Raw genomic sequence first — 14,445 nt, forward strand, 5'->3', positions numbered from 1 at the left:
GTGACGCTGGGAAGAGTGGCGTCCGCTGCCACATGCCTGTGCTCCAGGGCCTACAACCTGCATCAAGACGGGGACACTGCAAGGCCACCAGATCCAAGGGGACTATTTCCAGAGCCAGAAACATCCCTGTTTCACCTGCTTCCAGAAGGTTCCAACATGTGGAAGAGACGTCTCTTAGGGACCTGGAGGGAAGTGGCAGGACAGGGGCCGGCGGGGACGCCAAGGCTTCCTTCCCCTCCCTCCACGCTGCCCATCTAAGCATCAGCTTTGGGCAGGGGTGGTCTGGGCTGATGTTCTCCAAAGACAGACAGAAGAGGACAGCAACACTTGAGCAGCCACCTCCACCCGTCAGAATGGCCCTGATCAGCACTGGGGGAGTGGGGAGCCCAGCAGCCCGCCTGTCACCTCCTCAGAACGTCACCGTCACCAGGCGACCCTGCAGTTCCACTCCCTAGAGGAAGGGAGATGGGCACCCACACAGCGTCTGGGACACGGATGCTCACAGGCGGGACAGGCGGGACAGGTGGGACAGGCGGGATAGGCAGGACAGGCGGGACAGGGTACACATGGGTCCTGGAAGACACAGAGGGATGCTCTCACCACAAACAGGACGAGTGTGGTGGTCCCGGCAAACGCATGTGGTACCTTGAATCATGCACCTAAAATGACTAAAATGAGCTGTATGTATGTTTTACCACAATAAAACCCTTTCATAGATAGAGGCACCTGCCCTCACAAAATGCTGTACCAATTGACTGATGGTTTTTTTTTTTTTTTTTTTTTTTGTTTTTTTTTTTGAGCTGGAGTCTCGCTCTGTCGCCCAGGCTGCAGTGCAGTGGTGCGATCTCGGCTCACTGCAAGCTCCGCCTCCTGGGTTCATGCCATTCTCTTGCCTCAGCCTCCAGAGTAGCTGGGACTACAGGCGCCCACCACCACGCCCGGCTAATTTTTTGTATTTTTAATAGAGATGGGGTTTCACCGTGTTAGCCAGGATGGTCTCGATCTCCTGACGTTGTGATCCGCCTGCCTCGGTCTCCCAAAGTGCCAGGATTACAGGCATGAGCCACCGCACCCGGCCTGACTGATGCTTTTAACACTTAGTAATACCAAGAACTGACGACTGCTTCTATGACAGAAAAGAAAATCGAAACAGGAAAAACAGGTACCTGATATGATTCACAAAGTAGAGAAGAGAAAAAAAACTCAACTATATTCAAACTACTTAAACTAGAACATTTTAATACCCAGAAAGCATTCTTAAAACAGAGACTTTCAGATACAAGGTGATTCAAAACTTCATAAAAATATATGAGCTTCTAACTATACATTTAACTTAACAGAATGTCCATTTTCAATTTTTACAATAAGTAGAAAAACAGAATCAAGTTTTATGTAGTAATTCAAGATATATATAATTGCAAATAAGTGAAAAATTTCCATTTTACCCCAATTTCTCATCTGAAGCCTCAGATGGCATCTTGCCCACCAGGAACAAACACGTGAATAAATAATATGGCAGAAATGTCTTTCAAGTTCCCAGAGAACTAACTCTAAGCCCATCTCACATTTGTCTTTTAAGTTTTTTTGTTAAAGAGGAGCTGTTATTAAAGAGATATTCCATTTTAGTCACTGCTCTTCTCAGGAAGGATATGTGTGATCCAGTAACTAAAGAAAGCTGAGATTACTCTGGCATGGTCTAGAAAGCAAAAAACACAAAACAAAAAATAAAACAAAGACAAAAAGAAAAATCATAAGTTATTATTATGTAGACACGAGCCTTTGGGCCCAAAGTGAACTCCCAAATAATCTAATAAAATGCAGCTTTGGCATGAAACTGATGTTGAAAGTGACACATTACACTTGTTAATCACACATTACATAATCAGTACGGCAACACAGTGGCTCAATTCTGAATATTTGTATTTCACAGGGGTGTGAACCCTTGGTTCACTGGCTCTATTACACCTTAACTTCAAAACATCACATTGCAATATTATAGGCTTAACATCAGACCTGGAAGAAAACCCACATATAAACCGAAATGAAAATGAAATAGAAGTTTATGTCAAGGGTGAGCAAGTAGAAAAAAGCCAGAAGTGGAGCCGTAAGTGAGACAACACAGGACCATGTGGTGCCCACGTCATGAAACCAGGGCTGTGGCAGCGCCGGCCAAAGGCAGCCAAGACACCACAATCGCGACGCCACAATCGCCCCTGATGTCACCACCAACCCTCAGAGCTTCACGGCAGGGACAAGGCTCCGACCTCTGAGCCCACTGGTCCCCGGCTCCGACCTCTGAGCCCGCCGGCCCTGGCTCTAACGTCTGTGCTCACCGGGCTCACGGGTGGACACTGGCTGCCAGTGAAGGCTCTCCCCAAGGTCAGGTTTTACAACTTGTCCGGGCACCAAATGTTGCACCTGGAATCTACTGCTTCTGAAGTTTCCAACCACATAGAGCCAAGCCACAGACAACAGAAGCCTCATTCACACTCCCCCCAGACAGGCTCCATCCCGCCCAGGGGCAAGTTGCCTGAGCTCTAGAAAGCCCCAACAGTCAGGATGATAAAAATCTAATTCCCATACAGAGGGTTAGAGGAGGTTGATGTTCGGAAATCCTCAGCCCTTCTCAGTGCACGGTGGGAGGAACACTCAGGGAATGGCAGCTACTACTGATAAGGAGTACGTGTAATAAAACGTCACAGAAGCGGGAGAGCTTGGCCCTAATGCTGGCATCGCAGCTGAATGCAGCCCCCATGACTGAGGAAAAGTAACCGCTGAGCCAGAGAAGAGGCAGAGGAGACATGATCGGCAGAAAACACCCACACCTGCTTTTCAAATGTGATCTCTGTGCTCATCCTACAGAGGTGAGAGACACAGTGACTAATTAAACTCCTAAGCTAGTTTTACGGAAAAAACCCTTAATTTCAAAAACTCGTATAGGCCAAGTCTGCATTAAACAAATACAACGTGTGAAAATGAAGCTTCATTGTTTGTAAAATTTTATTTCATAAAATAGCTTGACATAGAAAACCTTTAAGCACATATCCTACAGAACTCAAAGGAGTCCTTTCTTAGAGAAAACAGGTTCCTACACACAGTTTAGTTCTATCAGTGGCTTAACATAAATGTCTGTGTACACAAAACCTGTCTGATGATTTTAATATAAGAAACCAATTGTTTTAATAATGGGGGGTTCTGGTAAATTCCCCACAACTGCCAAAACTCTTTTGGTGAATTTCAGAAAAGCCCCAAGTGTGAGAAACAGAGCAAAAATTAAAAAAATTAAAAAGTTAAAATCGCTTACTTTCATCTCTCATAAAAATCTCCTATCAGTTTAACATAATAAAATCAGCTTTTTTTTTGCGGTTTGAGATACATCTGATTATGGAAATCTAAGTTTGTTAAGTACTTGCTGTAAGAGGCCTGACAACCCACCAGAAACAGATGCCCGCCTGGGGCCAACGCCGCCCTCTCCGCACACACAGGTGCCTTCTCAGAAGCACTGCCACCTTCCTGCTGGGGCCCCTCCTCTCTCTTCCACTGTCGCCCGCGGGCCCTGCTTCCTCCTCCAGTGTCGTTTCTCATGGCCCCTGGTCACGCTCCTGGTGGGCATCTGTACTCACTGTCCCTGATCTCTCTCCTCCCTGCACTCCCGGCCTCATGGCCCTCTTGAGCCTCAGCTGGAACCTGAGGTCTGACTGGCACCTGCATAGCTGCCCAGCACTGCGCTCTGGGCAGGGCCTCTCACCTCAAACCCTATCTTTCTGGGAGCCCCTCCTCCTCCTCGCGGTGACCTGGTCCTCCCAGTGCCTCACCGGCCACTCGGCAGCTCCCACTGGTTCTACCTCCATGGTCCACCTGGACGTTGGCTACAGCTGCCTAACCTGTGGCTGCACCTTGGTCCACGCTGCAGGCCCCTCTCAGCAGGTCCTCAGCAACCCCAACCTGATCCATGCTGCAAGTACCTCTTGGCAAATCCTCAGCCGCCCCTACCTGGTCCACGCTGCAGGTATCTCTCAGCAGGTCCTCAGCAGCCCCCGACTGGTCTCCATTCTCTATCACCTCCATCCAGCCTCAAGATAACAGCCCAGAAGCCTCATAGCTTCCAGGAACCTCCTGTCTCTGTCTGCGTAGAAGCCCACAAGGCTCACATGCCCGGGGTCCCATGTGCCTGGTCCTGTCACCTCTCCCCCTTCTGAGACTCACTCAATGCACCTCGCCCTGTCACCTGCATCCCCTGGTCCAGCCACCGGGCTCCTCCCATGTGCCTGGCCCTGTCACCTCTCCACCTTCTGCAACTCACATCCATCCCCTGGTCCAGCCACCGGGCTCCTCGCAGCTCCCAAACACATGGGTTCACCCATCTCAGCGCATGTGCACTTGGCTGCAACAACACCCTCCTCTTCCCGCTCCTCCACAGCCTCATCTCCAGGATCTATCTGCAGCTCTATGACGCATCTCACCGAGTATCTGGCTTCTTTTCCAGCTCCTCAGCTAGAGAGCAAGCGCCCCAGGGTGGGGTCCCCACCAGCCTTCCCCAGTGGTAGGCTCCACAGCCCACAGCACCATGCAGGGCAACACAAAGCCAACAGCTCCTTGACGGATGAGGGCGTTCTGCATGAAGGCAGCTCCTCCAGCACCCATATGCTCTGCATGCTGTGACTCCAGCCTTGTGGTCCCTGCAGCCCCCGGCTCCCTGCACCGGTGCCACGGCATCATCATACCATGGTTATGTAACTGTTTGCTACCTGGCTTCTCTAACATGCTGGTCTTGACCCCTCAGCAATGTGGTTTCTACGGACAGAAACCACTCCCGACACTTACTCTGAAACTCCCTCCACAAAATCTGCAGAGCCTCCTTCACTCCTTCTCTGGGACGGGTGCCACGGACCCACCTTCACTCCTCCTCTGGGATAGGTGCCACTGACGGGTGCCACGGACCCTCCTCCACTCCTCCTCTGGGACGGGTGCCATGGATGGGTGCCACACGCCAGCCCTGGGCCAGGTGGGCTGCTCTGCACTCAGTGGTGTGCAGGTGAATGGCTCAACAGCCTGAATTTCTGATTTTCAGCATTTGCAGGTTTCTGTGGCCTGAATACCCTCACCACAGCTTGTGTCACCACACACGGCATTGGGAAGACATGAGCACAGCTGCTCCAGCACACAACAGTTTGCATGAAAAGGATGCCCGGTGAAGGTGGCAGAAAATAGAAGTCGTCATCACCACGTCAGGGGTTCAATAAAGTACCAGAGAGTTGGAGGTAAGCAAAAATTTACCATCTACCACACCAGTAGAGGAGAAGGAAAAGAGGAAGAAATGAATTCATTTCTATTTAAACTTAGGAAAATTTGGCTCCAAGAGTTGACAGCTCCCAAGTCTGGAAACTTAGACTGCACATGCATTTCTGCATATATTATGTGAAATATTTTTATATCAAGCAGAGATGCAGGAAGCCTGTTTCTCTCTGGGACTCTATTCTCCCATGCCATATGTGCAGTGTCATATTTTCCAACTCATTGCTGTTTTGGTGGCGTGTAAGTCTTTTAGAGGCAAACCTCGATGAGAGTATCTTAAGCAGGACCTTGAAAAAATCGTACGGTACTTACCAGGAGGCATCGTGCAATGTTCTGGGAACATTTCCAGAGCATGCTTCAATCTCTCAGTATCTTGCAGGAGCAGCAGCGTTTTCATGTGGTACAGGATGGACACGTCTGAGGGCGGCATGCTGTGTGACGCAAGACGGTCCAGCAGCTCCTCAGCGGCATCTGCGAGGGCGGCTGAAGCGGCATCTGCGAGGGCGGCTGAAGCTGCATCTCTGGAGACACCTACATAAAGTCAGTTTTGCTTGGAAATACAGTTTTGTTTTTATTTCTATAAACTAAAGATAAGCTTTCCTCTCTTAAGGAAGGTCTCAAACCTACGCTTCCACACAGAATGACATGTCTGGGAGATGAGAAGCTACCAGAAGAGAGAATCAGAACAGAGCTCAGTACAAAATACCACTGCATGAACGACTGTGGAAACCTGGCCCGTCTACACGTCTGTCTGGTGAGACACCTCCCCTGGCCCGTCTACACCTCTGTCTGGTGAGACGCCTCCCCTGGCCCGTCTACACCTCTGTCTGGTGAGACGCCTCCCCTGGCCCGTCTACACGTCTGTCTGGTGAGACGCCTCCCCTGGCCCGTCTACACCTCTGTCTGGTGAGACGCCTCCCCTGGCCCGTCTACACGTCTGTCTGGTGAGACGCCTCCCCTGGCCCGTCTACACCTCTGTCTGGTGAGACGCCTCCCCTGGCCCGTCTACACCTCTGTCTGGTGAGATGCCTCCCCTGGCCCGTCTACACGTCTGTCTGGTGAGATGCCTTCCCTGTCCAACACACGACTCAGGGCTACGAACAGCAGCAGGTTAAACCAGACAATGAAAGCAAGCTCTCTATGTCCACATCACATCGCTTAAAAAAAGAATCAGACTGTGGCTGTTTAGAAGAAATCAAGGAGAACTGAAAACTAGCCCCCGACTTCCCCTGGGTCTGGCTGCTGGTCTTGCTTCTCTGGCTGCTGTTCAGCAGTATGACTGCAATTCACTTGCCTCTGGCGGTTTTGGCGTTAACCCTGCTTGGACTTGGCAGGACTTCTTCAACCTGTGACTCTGTGTCCTGTAACAATGGTGTAAAACTCCCAAATGTCACATCTCCGTCCTGCCCCCGCTCCGTCCTCTCTCCTCTCCACCGGGGCCTGTTTCAGGGACACGACTTCCCACTCCATGTCTGCCGGGCTCTTTCCTGTGTTTTCCACCCGTTTTCTCTCCACTCTGCATTCTGGGGACTTTCTTTCACCTGTCTTCCCGGTCACTAATTCTCTTTTATACCAACTCTCATTTGCTGTTTCCCTGTCTTTTGAGGCCTGAATTTTAGTTACTATATTTCTCAGGCCTAAAATTTCCATTTGATTATTTTAGTAGATTCAAGTTACCTGGCGAAATGCTCCAATTTTTCCTTTTTCCCCTTATTTTAGGCTCCTTATCTGATAACATCGGCCTCTCCCACTGTGGCTCTACTGCTCTTTTTTTCTCGTGGTTTTCGGTGCTGTGGTCCTGTCTCGTGGCATGCCCGGTAAACTGTTGCTGAACACATAGGAAAGACTGCAGAGGTCTAGGATGGCGACATTTTCCTCTAGAGGGCTCACCCTTTGCTCCGCCAGGCAGACCGAGTAGAGGTGGATCCCCTGGACCGTGCAGGGACTAAGCTGACTCCAGGGTGGCCACACATTTGGGACAGGGTCATCTGCTTCTGGGCTGCCCTGCTCTGCTGGGCTCGAGGGTCAGGCCGATCCTCATCTCATCAGCACCTCAAGATGGCCAAGAGGCTCCTATGTTATTCGGAGGCTCTCTTTGTGGCTTCTCATCTTCCACCCACAGCTTCAGAATTGGGCAAAGGTTCTAAGGGAAGCCATGCAGTGTTGAGTTCTGTTCTCTGACCTCTGAGTCCACCGGCCCCAGCTCCAACCTCTGAACCCCCTGGCCCCAGGTCCAACATCTGAGCTCACTGGTCCCCAGGCTCTGACCTCTGAACCCACTGGCCCCTGCTCTGACCTCTGAGCCCACCAGTCCCCAGGATCTGACCTCTGAACCCGCCGGCCCCTGCTCCGACCTCTGAGCCCACCGGTCCCCCAGGCTCCGACCTCTGAACCTGCCTGCCCCGGCTCTAATGTCTGTGCTCACTGGGCTCCAGGCTGCGACCTCTGAATCTGCTGGCCCCGGCTCTAATGTCTGTGCTCACTGGGCTCCAGGCTGCGACCTCTGAACCTGCCGGCCCCGGCTCTAATATCTCTGCTCACTGGGCTCCAGGCTGCGACCTCTGAACCTGCCGGCCCCGGCTCTAATGTCTGTGCTCACTGGGCTCCAGGCTGCGACCTCTGAACCTGCCGGCCCCGGCTCTAATGTCTGTGCTCACTGGGCTCCAGGCTGCGACCTCTGAACCTGCCGGCCCTGGCCCTAATGTCTGTGCTCACTGGGCTCCAGGCTGCGACCTCTGAACCTGCCGGCCCCGGCTCTAATGTCTGTGCTCACTGGGCTCCAGGCTGCGACCTCTGAACCTGCCGGCCCCGGCTCTAATGTCTGTGCTCACTGGGCTCCAGGCTGCGACCTCTGAACCTGCCGGCCCCGGCTCTAATGTCTGTGCTCACTGGGCTCCAGGCTGCGACCTCTGAACCTGCCGGCCCCAGCTCTGTCTGTGCTCACTGGGCTCCAGGCTCTGCTTTTGGTTTCTCAACCTGTGAGGCTGGTTTTACTGCCTCTCTGGGCTCCACCAGGTTCTTTCCCCAGACCCTCACCCAACGCCCACACTCAGGACTTGCAGATTCCTGAAGACAAGTGGCTGCAGATGTTTCCATGATAATCTCCCCGTGAGGGTTCCAGGAGTTCCATCTTTCTATGAGCTGTTCTCCTGAGTAGCTGCCTGATCCCTTCAACAGGTGTTTCTCATCCTGGCTTTTCGGTTACTCCTGGCATGACTGTTGGTTGGCCCCAAGCAGCTCGATCACACACAGAACAGAAAGTTTACTGAGATCTTTCTGAATTCTATGTCTACTTTGCAGTGTCTTAGCCATGTCTTCCTGATGTGCCATCTGGATATATGTTTTCAATTTGTTAATACAATCTGCTGAGAAACACGCTAAAGAGGAAGAGGCTAGAGTGCTCTTCGTGTTGAAATCAATCTATTAAAAATGGTACTTCTGCATCTTTGTTAAAATCAGTTACTTACTTGCCAAATTATTACATAGCTGATATTTCTCAATCTTGCTCATAAGAACACCATCAAATGCCTTGCTTAAATCTGGATCTGCTAAACCCACCACATTAACCTGAACCTGCTGGTAACGTCATGGAAAAGACACCTATACCCACAAAAATTAAAAAGTATTAAAAAAAAATTAAAGAGAAGAAAGCCAGGAAGCCAGCCCACGGTGAGTATCTCTGTTCTGGGGCAGCCATGTATCCCTAGGTCAGCAGTCAACAAAGTGTAGTGCAGATGTAAGCAAGTGCCATCTGTGACATTAAACCTATGTTTATTTTCCTTATCTTATGTCAGTACAAACAGCTGCACAAAAACGCTTGCTGAGAAATCGTGCATCCGTTCTATGTGGAAGAGAAAATGAAATCTGTCCTAAAGGTGCAAGCTGTGTTTCCTTCACCTCTCAGTCTGCTTATGAAGGTGAGCTCAGCTCATCAAAACCTCCAATCTGGATTTATCTCTTGTTTAGAAAAATAGCCTGGATGCCAACACACTCCAAAACCTGACCTTAGAGGCATGGAGGACACGGGGCCAGCCTGTCCTTGGCACAGCTGGCCAGGGCCACCACACTGCTTCTCTGGATATGCCAGGGGCACATGCCCATCCACATCATCGGTGGAAAGCACGTAAATACTCTGATCTTTGCCTTATAACTAATTATTTACATTGAATATTTTTTACTTATATTACTTGCCTTACAACTATTTTACATTGAATATTTTTAATGTATGTTTTAACATTTAAGCATTATATTTCTTTGTTTTAATAAACTTTTAAGTGGATGTCACTATGCAAGAGAAAAACAGTAAAAAACATACCGTCATAAAAATACATTTCCTGTGTTGACTTCAAAAACTTTAGAATACTGTCTGCCTTTTCATTGGTAATTGTATCATCTTCCTCGCTGGCGTCTGCACCGTCCTCCTCCCCGGAGTCTGCACCCTCTTCCTCCGTAGCCCGTGTCAGGTCTTCCTCGCTGGCGTCCGCACCGTCCTCCTCCCTGGCGTCTTTAACGTCTTCCTCCCCGGCCGGTGTCGGATCTTCCTCACTGGCGTCCGCACCCTCTTCCTCCGTAGCCCGTGTCAGGTCTTCCTCATTGGTGTCCACACCGTCCTCCTCCCTGGCGTCTTTAACGTCTTCCTCCCCGGCCGGTGTCGGATCTTCCTCACTGGCGTCCGCACCCTCTTCCTCCGTAGCCCGTGTCAGGTCTTCCTCATTGGTGTCCACACCGTCCTCCTCCCTGGCGTCTTTAACGTCTTCCTCCCCGGCCGGTGTCGGATCTTCCTCACTGGCGTCCGCACCCTCTTCCTGCCTAGCCCGTGTCAGGTCTTCCTCGCTGGCCTCCGCACCGTCCTCCTCCCTGGTGTCTTTAACGTCTTCCTCCCCGGCCGGTGTCGGATCTTCCTCGCTGGCGTCCACACCATCCTCCTCACCAGCCTCTCCCACGCCTTCCCCTTCATTGCTGCTGTCCTCGGGCTGGTACATGAAACTGACACCAGCAGCCTTTGCTGCCAAGCCGGCTGCTTTCTTCCTTTTAATTTGCTGTTTCTTTTTCAGTTTCCTTTTTTTATTTTTGCTTATTGTGGTGCCATCTGTGTGCTGTTGCTGAGATTTCTCCTGTAACAGACTCTGCTGTTTCTCTAATTCTGCTTGTTCTATAAGAACACTATTGGGATTTTTAAATTTTTTCTTTGATTTATGCTTCCTAATTCTTCTTCTCTTTGGCTGGTCATGAAGATCCTGATCTGTTAAAAAAATTCAAATATAACAATTTTCAGTACAATGAAACCATAATAAACATATTAGGCTAAATAAATTTTCCATCAGGATCTTGTAGTTTTAGTAGAAAAAGAGTTTACACTATTTACTTCGGTGATTCTCAACTTTACCATCAAAGATCCTAGGACTAACGTAATATAAATTAGCAACCTACTTTTTTTTTTCCCATAAAAGGCTCATTTAGATGTACATACACTCACAGATGCGACAATAATATATGGTGTGTTTTGAAGGATGTACAAGTTGTTGCTTTTTTTTTTTTTTTTTTTTTTTTTCCTGAGACAGAGTCTTACTTTGCTGCACAGGCTGGAGTGCAGTGGAACAATCTCGGCTCACTGCAACCTCTGCCTCCCAGGTTCAAGTGATTCTGGTACCACTGCCTCTCCAGTAGCTGGGAGTACAGGCAAGCACCACCATGCCCAGCTAATTTTTTTATTTTCAGTAGAGACGGGGTTTCGCCATGTTGGCCAGGGTTGTCTCAAACTCCTGGTCTCAAGTGATCCACCTGCCTCGGGCTCCCAAAGTGCTGGGATTTTGGGAATGAGCCATTGCGCCTGGCCAGTTGTTGCATTTTTATAGTAAAATTTCATTTCTATGGGCCTTTCCCTCTATGGGGGGGAAACCCTTATTTCTTTTGTTTTTTTAAAAAATATATTTTACAATTTAGTCCTTTCTAAAGTTACTTGTGTGTGAGAATAAAAAATAAGTAATGATGATTTGCCCATCTGAGTCAGCAACAGGTTGCGTTTTGACACGAAGCTAAGCTGGACTCCAGGTTGGCAGAAAGTGGTTTATAAATAGCATAGGTTGGTGGTGTGCTGGTAAATGGCTAATAACCAGCTCTCTGAAAAGTCCTAAGTCCTCCCATCTGCTAATTTCCCTGGTGTAAATATTTCCCCCATGGCCGATTTCAAACTACCACTGTGGTGTTGCGGAACAGAAGAGGTAGCACAGCCAATTCTCACAGGCTGAGAGGGGCAGCATGGCTTGAAACGGGCGGCTGGGGAGAGGGTGGGCAGGAAGCACCATGGATAAACCATGGCAGTCTCAACACCTCAGTGAGGACAGAGGCGCGGCGCCCCCTCGGTGAGGACAGAGGCGCGGCGCCCCCTCGGTGAGGACAGAGGCGCGGCGCCCCCTCGGTGAGGACAGAGGCGCGGCGCCCCCTCGGTGAGGACAGAGGCGCGGCGCCCCCTCGGTGAGGACAGAGGCGCGGCGCCCCCTCGGTGAGGACAGAGGCGCGGAGCCCCCTCGGTGAGGACAGAGGCCCGGCGCCCCCTCGTGAGGACAGAGGCGCGGAGCCCCCTCGGTGAGGACAGAGACGCGGTGCCCCCTCGGTGAGGACAGAGGCCCGGCGCCCCCTCGTGAGGACAGAGGCGCGGAGCCCCCTCGGTGAGGACAGAGACGCGGTGCCCCCTCGTGAGGACAGAGGCGCGGCGCCCCCTCGGTGAGGACAGAGGCGCGGTGCCCCCTCGTGAGGACAGAGGCGCACTACCCGTGCTGCTGCTCCCTGACAGAAGGGTCTCAGATAAGTAACTGGCGCCATGCGGGGGGAACAGAGGGTGTGTGCGGGCCAAGAACTGACAGCACATGGCGCACAAGCCCCGCCCCACACCCAAGCCCCGCCCAGACACTGATGGGTAAAGTCTATACCACAGGCGTCTGTGCCATGGCCGGCACACGGCTCCCGGGTGTTGCCCGAGCAGACCTAGAACTATAAAGCTTGCCGCTGCACCACGCCAAGGGCGCGGGTTCAGACAGTTCTCATTTTAGGAAGTGCCTCTTGGAGTTTTCTGAGCTGTGCACCCCATCACAGATTGTGAAGAATCAAAATGAAACAACGTGAGTGAAGTTTCTGAGACACTGTAAGGGCAGATTCCCTATCATTTCCACTCAAGCGCTTTCCCTTCACCTCTGAAATGAGATAGAATACATGAGTTCCTCTTCCACAATGAAGCTCTTCAAAGCGGTTTCCTATTCTCCTCTGTCTCAACAGCCTCAAGCACACCGCCCTCAAAGCCCAGGGCCTGCCCGCCTGCTGGACAGGAACCCTGCAGAGGGTGAGCTCCGGGCTCTTCACCAGCTGCGGACACCGCAAGCTGTGACGCAGTCCCACCCCATGACTCGATAAAGCAGTCGCATCGGTTTCTCTCACCCTGAAAATACAGAAAGTATTTTACCAAGCACCAGCCTCCCCTCTTCATTGGATGTAGACACCCCCCAGCTCTGTTCACTGTCAAACTGAACGCCCCTGTGGAACTGTGAGATGATATTGCTGCCGCTTTGTGGAATAGAGTTCCCACCGTGTCTTGATGTGATTGGCATCCTTTCTGCATAGCCTCCACCGCCACAGTGTGGCACAGGCTGAAGCAGCTCCGCACACAGTCGCAAGATGAAGCCGCCAAGCCTGAGTCTCCTCGACACCTTCATCTCGCTCCTCACTCACCAGTGGGTGTTTGAATAATTTCATCTGGGAGTGTGTGTTGTTGCTATTGGGGTCCACTGCGCAGGTCTGACCAACCAGCCTGGTCCAGACGTCTTTGAACAGCAGCCCCTAGGTCTGCCCTGAACACACTGATGTTTAAAACCAACCACGTCTAGGTAATCCATTTTAATTCCCCAGGTTCCGTTAAAAAAAAGATGAAATTAAGCCTCTCCTCTTAGGTGTCTATTAAAAAATAGGACTGCCTTCATTAATTTGGAGATAAGTAACACATCGAGTGTTTTCCTACCCACAGGAAGCCCCTCTGGGATGCGACAGGTCACAGGGGCGACCCTCATCACCCAGCAAGAACGCTGCGGAATGCTGTTCATCACCCCCCAGGCTCCTCCCGGCTCGTCCTTCTCTGCGGCTCGTCCTTCTCTGCGGCTCGTCCTTCTCTGCTGCTCATCACCCCCCAGGCTCCTCCTGGCACGTCCTTCTCTGCCAGCTCTGTCAGTGCCGCTCATTGCCAGTGTCGGACCCCGGGGTCAGCTTCCCCTCCTAAGACTACAAGACAAACAAATGGTTGCCCTGTTGAGATCGATTGCGCTATTCATCTATTTTTATAAGACTATAAAACAGTAATTTAAAAAGGTGAAGGAGGCAAAAAGGCCATAAAATGGTAAGTTTATCATATTTTTTTCACATAAATGTGTATGCGTGTACTTTTGAAAAGGAAAAGTTAATATACATTAAAAAAAAGAGACTGGACATCCATTTCTCAGGATGCTCCCTGCAGTTACTCCTTGGGTGGTCTAAGTATAGGCTGCTTTTTTCCCCCCAATTTCTCTGATTTCCAAGTCTAGTTTAAGAGAGGAGGCTTGAAAAACCAGCATCGGGAACACAGAAGTGCCGATACGTCTTGTTGGTGTTAAGAAGGTAATGAAAGGATACTGCACACAACGACATGCAAATCAGTTAATCCGTTAGAAACAGATTCCTGAGAAAAGTACAATTTAGCCAATGGACACACAAAGAAACAAAAAATCACAATATTCCTGCATCTGTCTTAAAAAATGAGTCTAGTTAAAAATAATCCCACAAAAGAACTTCAGGCTTAGATAGGTTCACCTGTGACTTTTACTAAACATTTAAAGAAAAAGTCTTGGGAGGCCGAGGTGGGCGGATCACGAGGTCAGGAGATGGAGACCATCCTGGCTAACATGGTGAAACCCAGTCTCTACTAAAAATACAAAAATTAGCCGGGCGTGGTGGCAGGTGCCTGTAGTCCCAGATACTCAGGAGGCTCAGGCAGAAGAATCGCTTGAACCCGGGAGGCGGAGCTTGCAGTGAGCCCAGATTGCACCACTGCACTCCAGCCTGGGTGACAGAGTGAGACTCCATCTCAAAAGAAAAGAAAAAGCCAACACATGTCTTACATACCCGTTTCCA

General features: G+C 50.6%; 1 protein-coding gene across 24 annotated transcripts in view; it reads right to left on the reverse strand.

Annotated features, from left to right (window-relative positions):
- ERICH1 (glutamate rich 1) overlaps positions 1 to 14,445 on the reverse strand; it is an 81,979-nt gene that overhangs the window by 18,522 nt on the left and 49,012 nt on the right. For 12 of the 24 annotated variants that reach the window (XR_010159394.1, XR_008536584.2, XR_008536585.2 and 9 more), the window contains 2 exons: positions 9,611 to 10,537; positions 5,608 to 5,826 (listed from right to left, as the gene is read on the reverse strand). Coding sequence is in view for 12 of the 24 variants with exons in the window: in XM_016960198.4 (XP_016815687.3) it covers positions 5,608 to 5,826; positions 9,611 to 10,537 (1,146 nt within the window). In the remaining 12 variants the exon portion in view is untranslated. Of the gene's footprint in view, positions 1 to 1,219; positions 1,697 to 4,986; positions 5,152 to 5,607; positions 5,827 to 9,610; positions 10,538 to 13,303; positions 13,561 to 14,445 lie in introns of those variants that run through there. The other 12 variants (XR_010159392.1, XR_010159395.1, XR_010159396.1 and 9 more) reach the window with 5 other exon arrangements.

Source organism: Pan troglodytes, chromosome 7 (genome assembly GCF_028858775.2).
Source record: "Pan troglodytes isolate AG18354 chromosome 7, NHGRI_mPanTro3-v2.0_pri, whole genome shotgun sequence".
NCBI classification, from domain to species: domain Eukaryota; kingdom Metazoa; phylum Chordata; class Mammalia; order Primates; family Hominidae; genus Pan; species Pan troglodytes.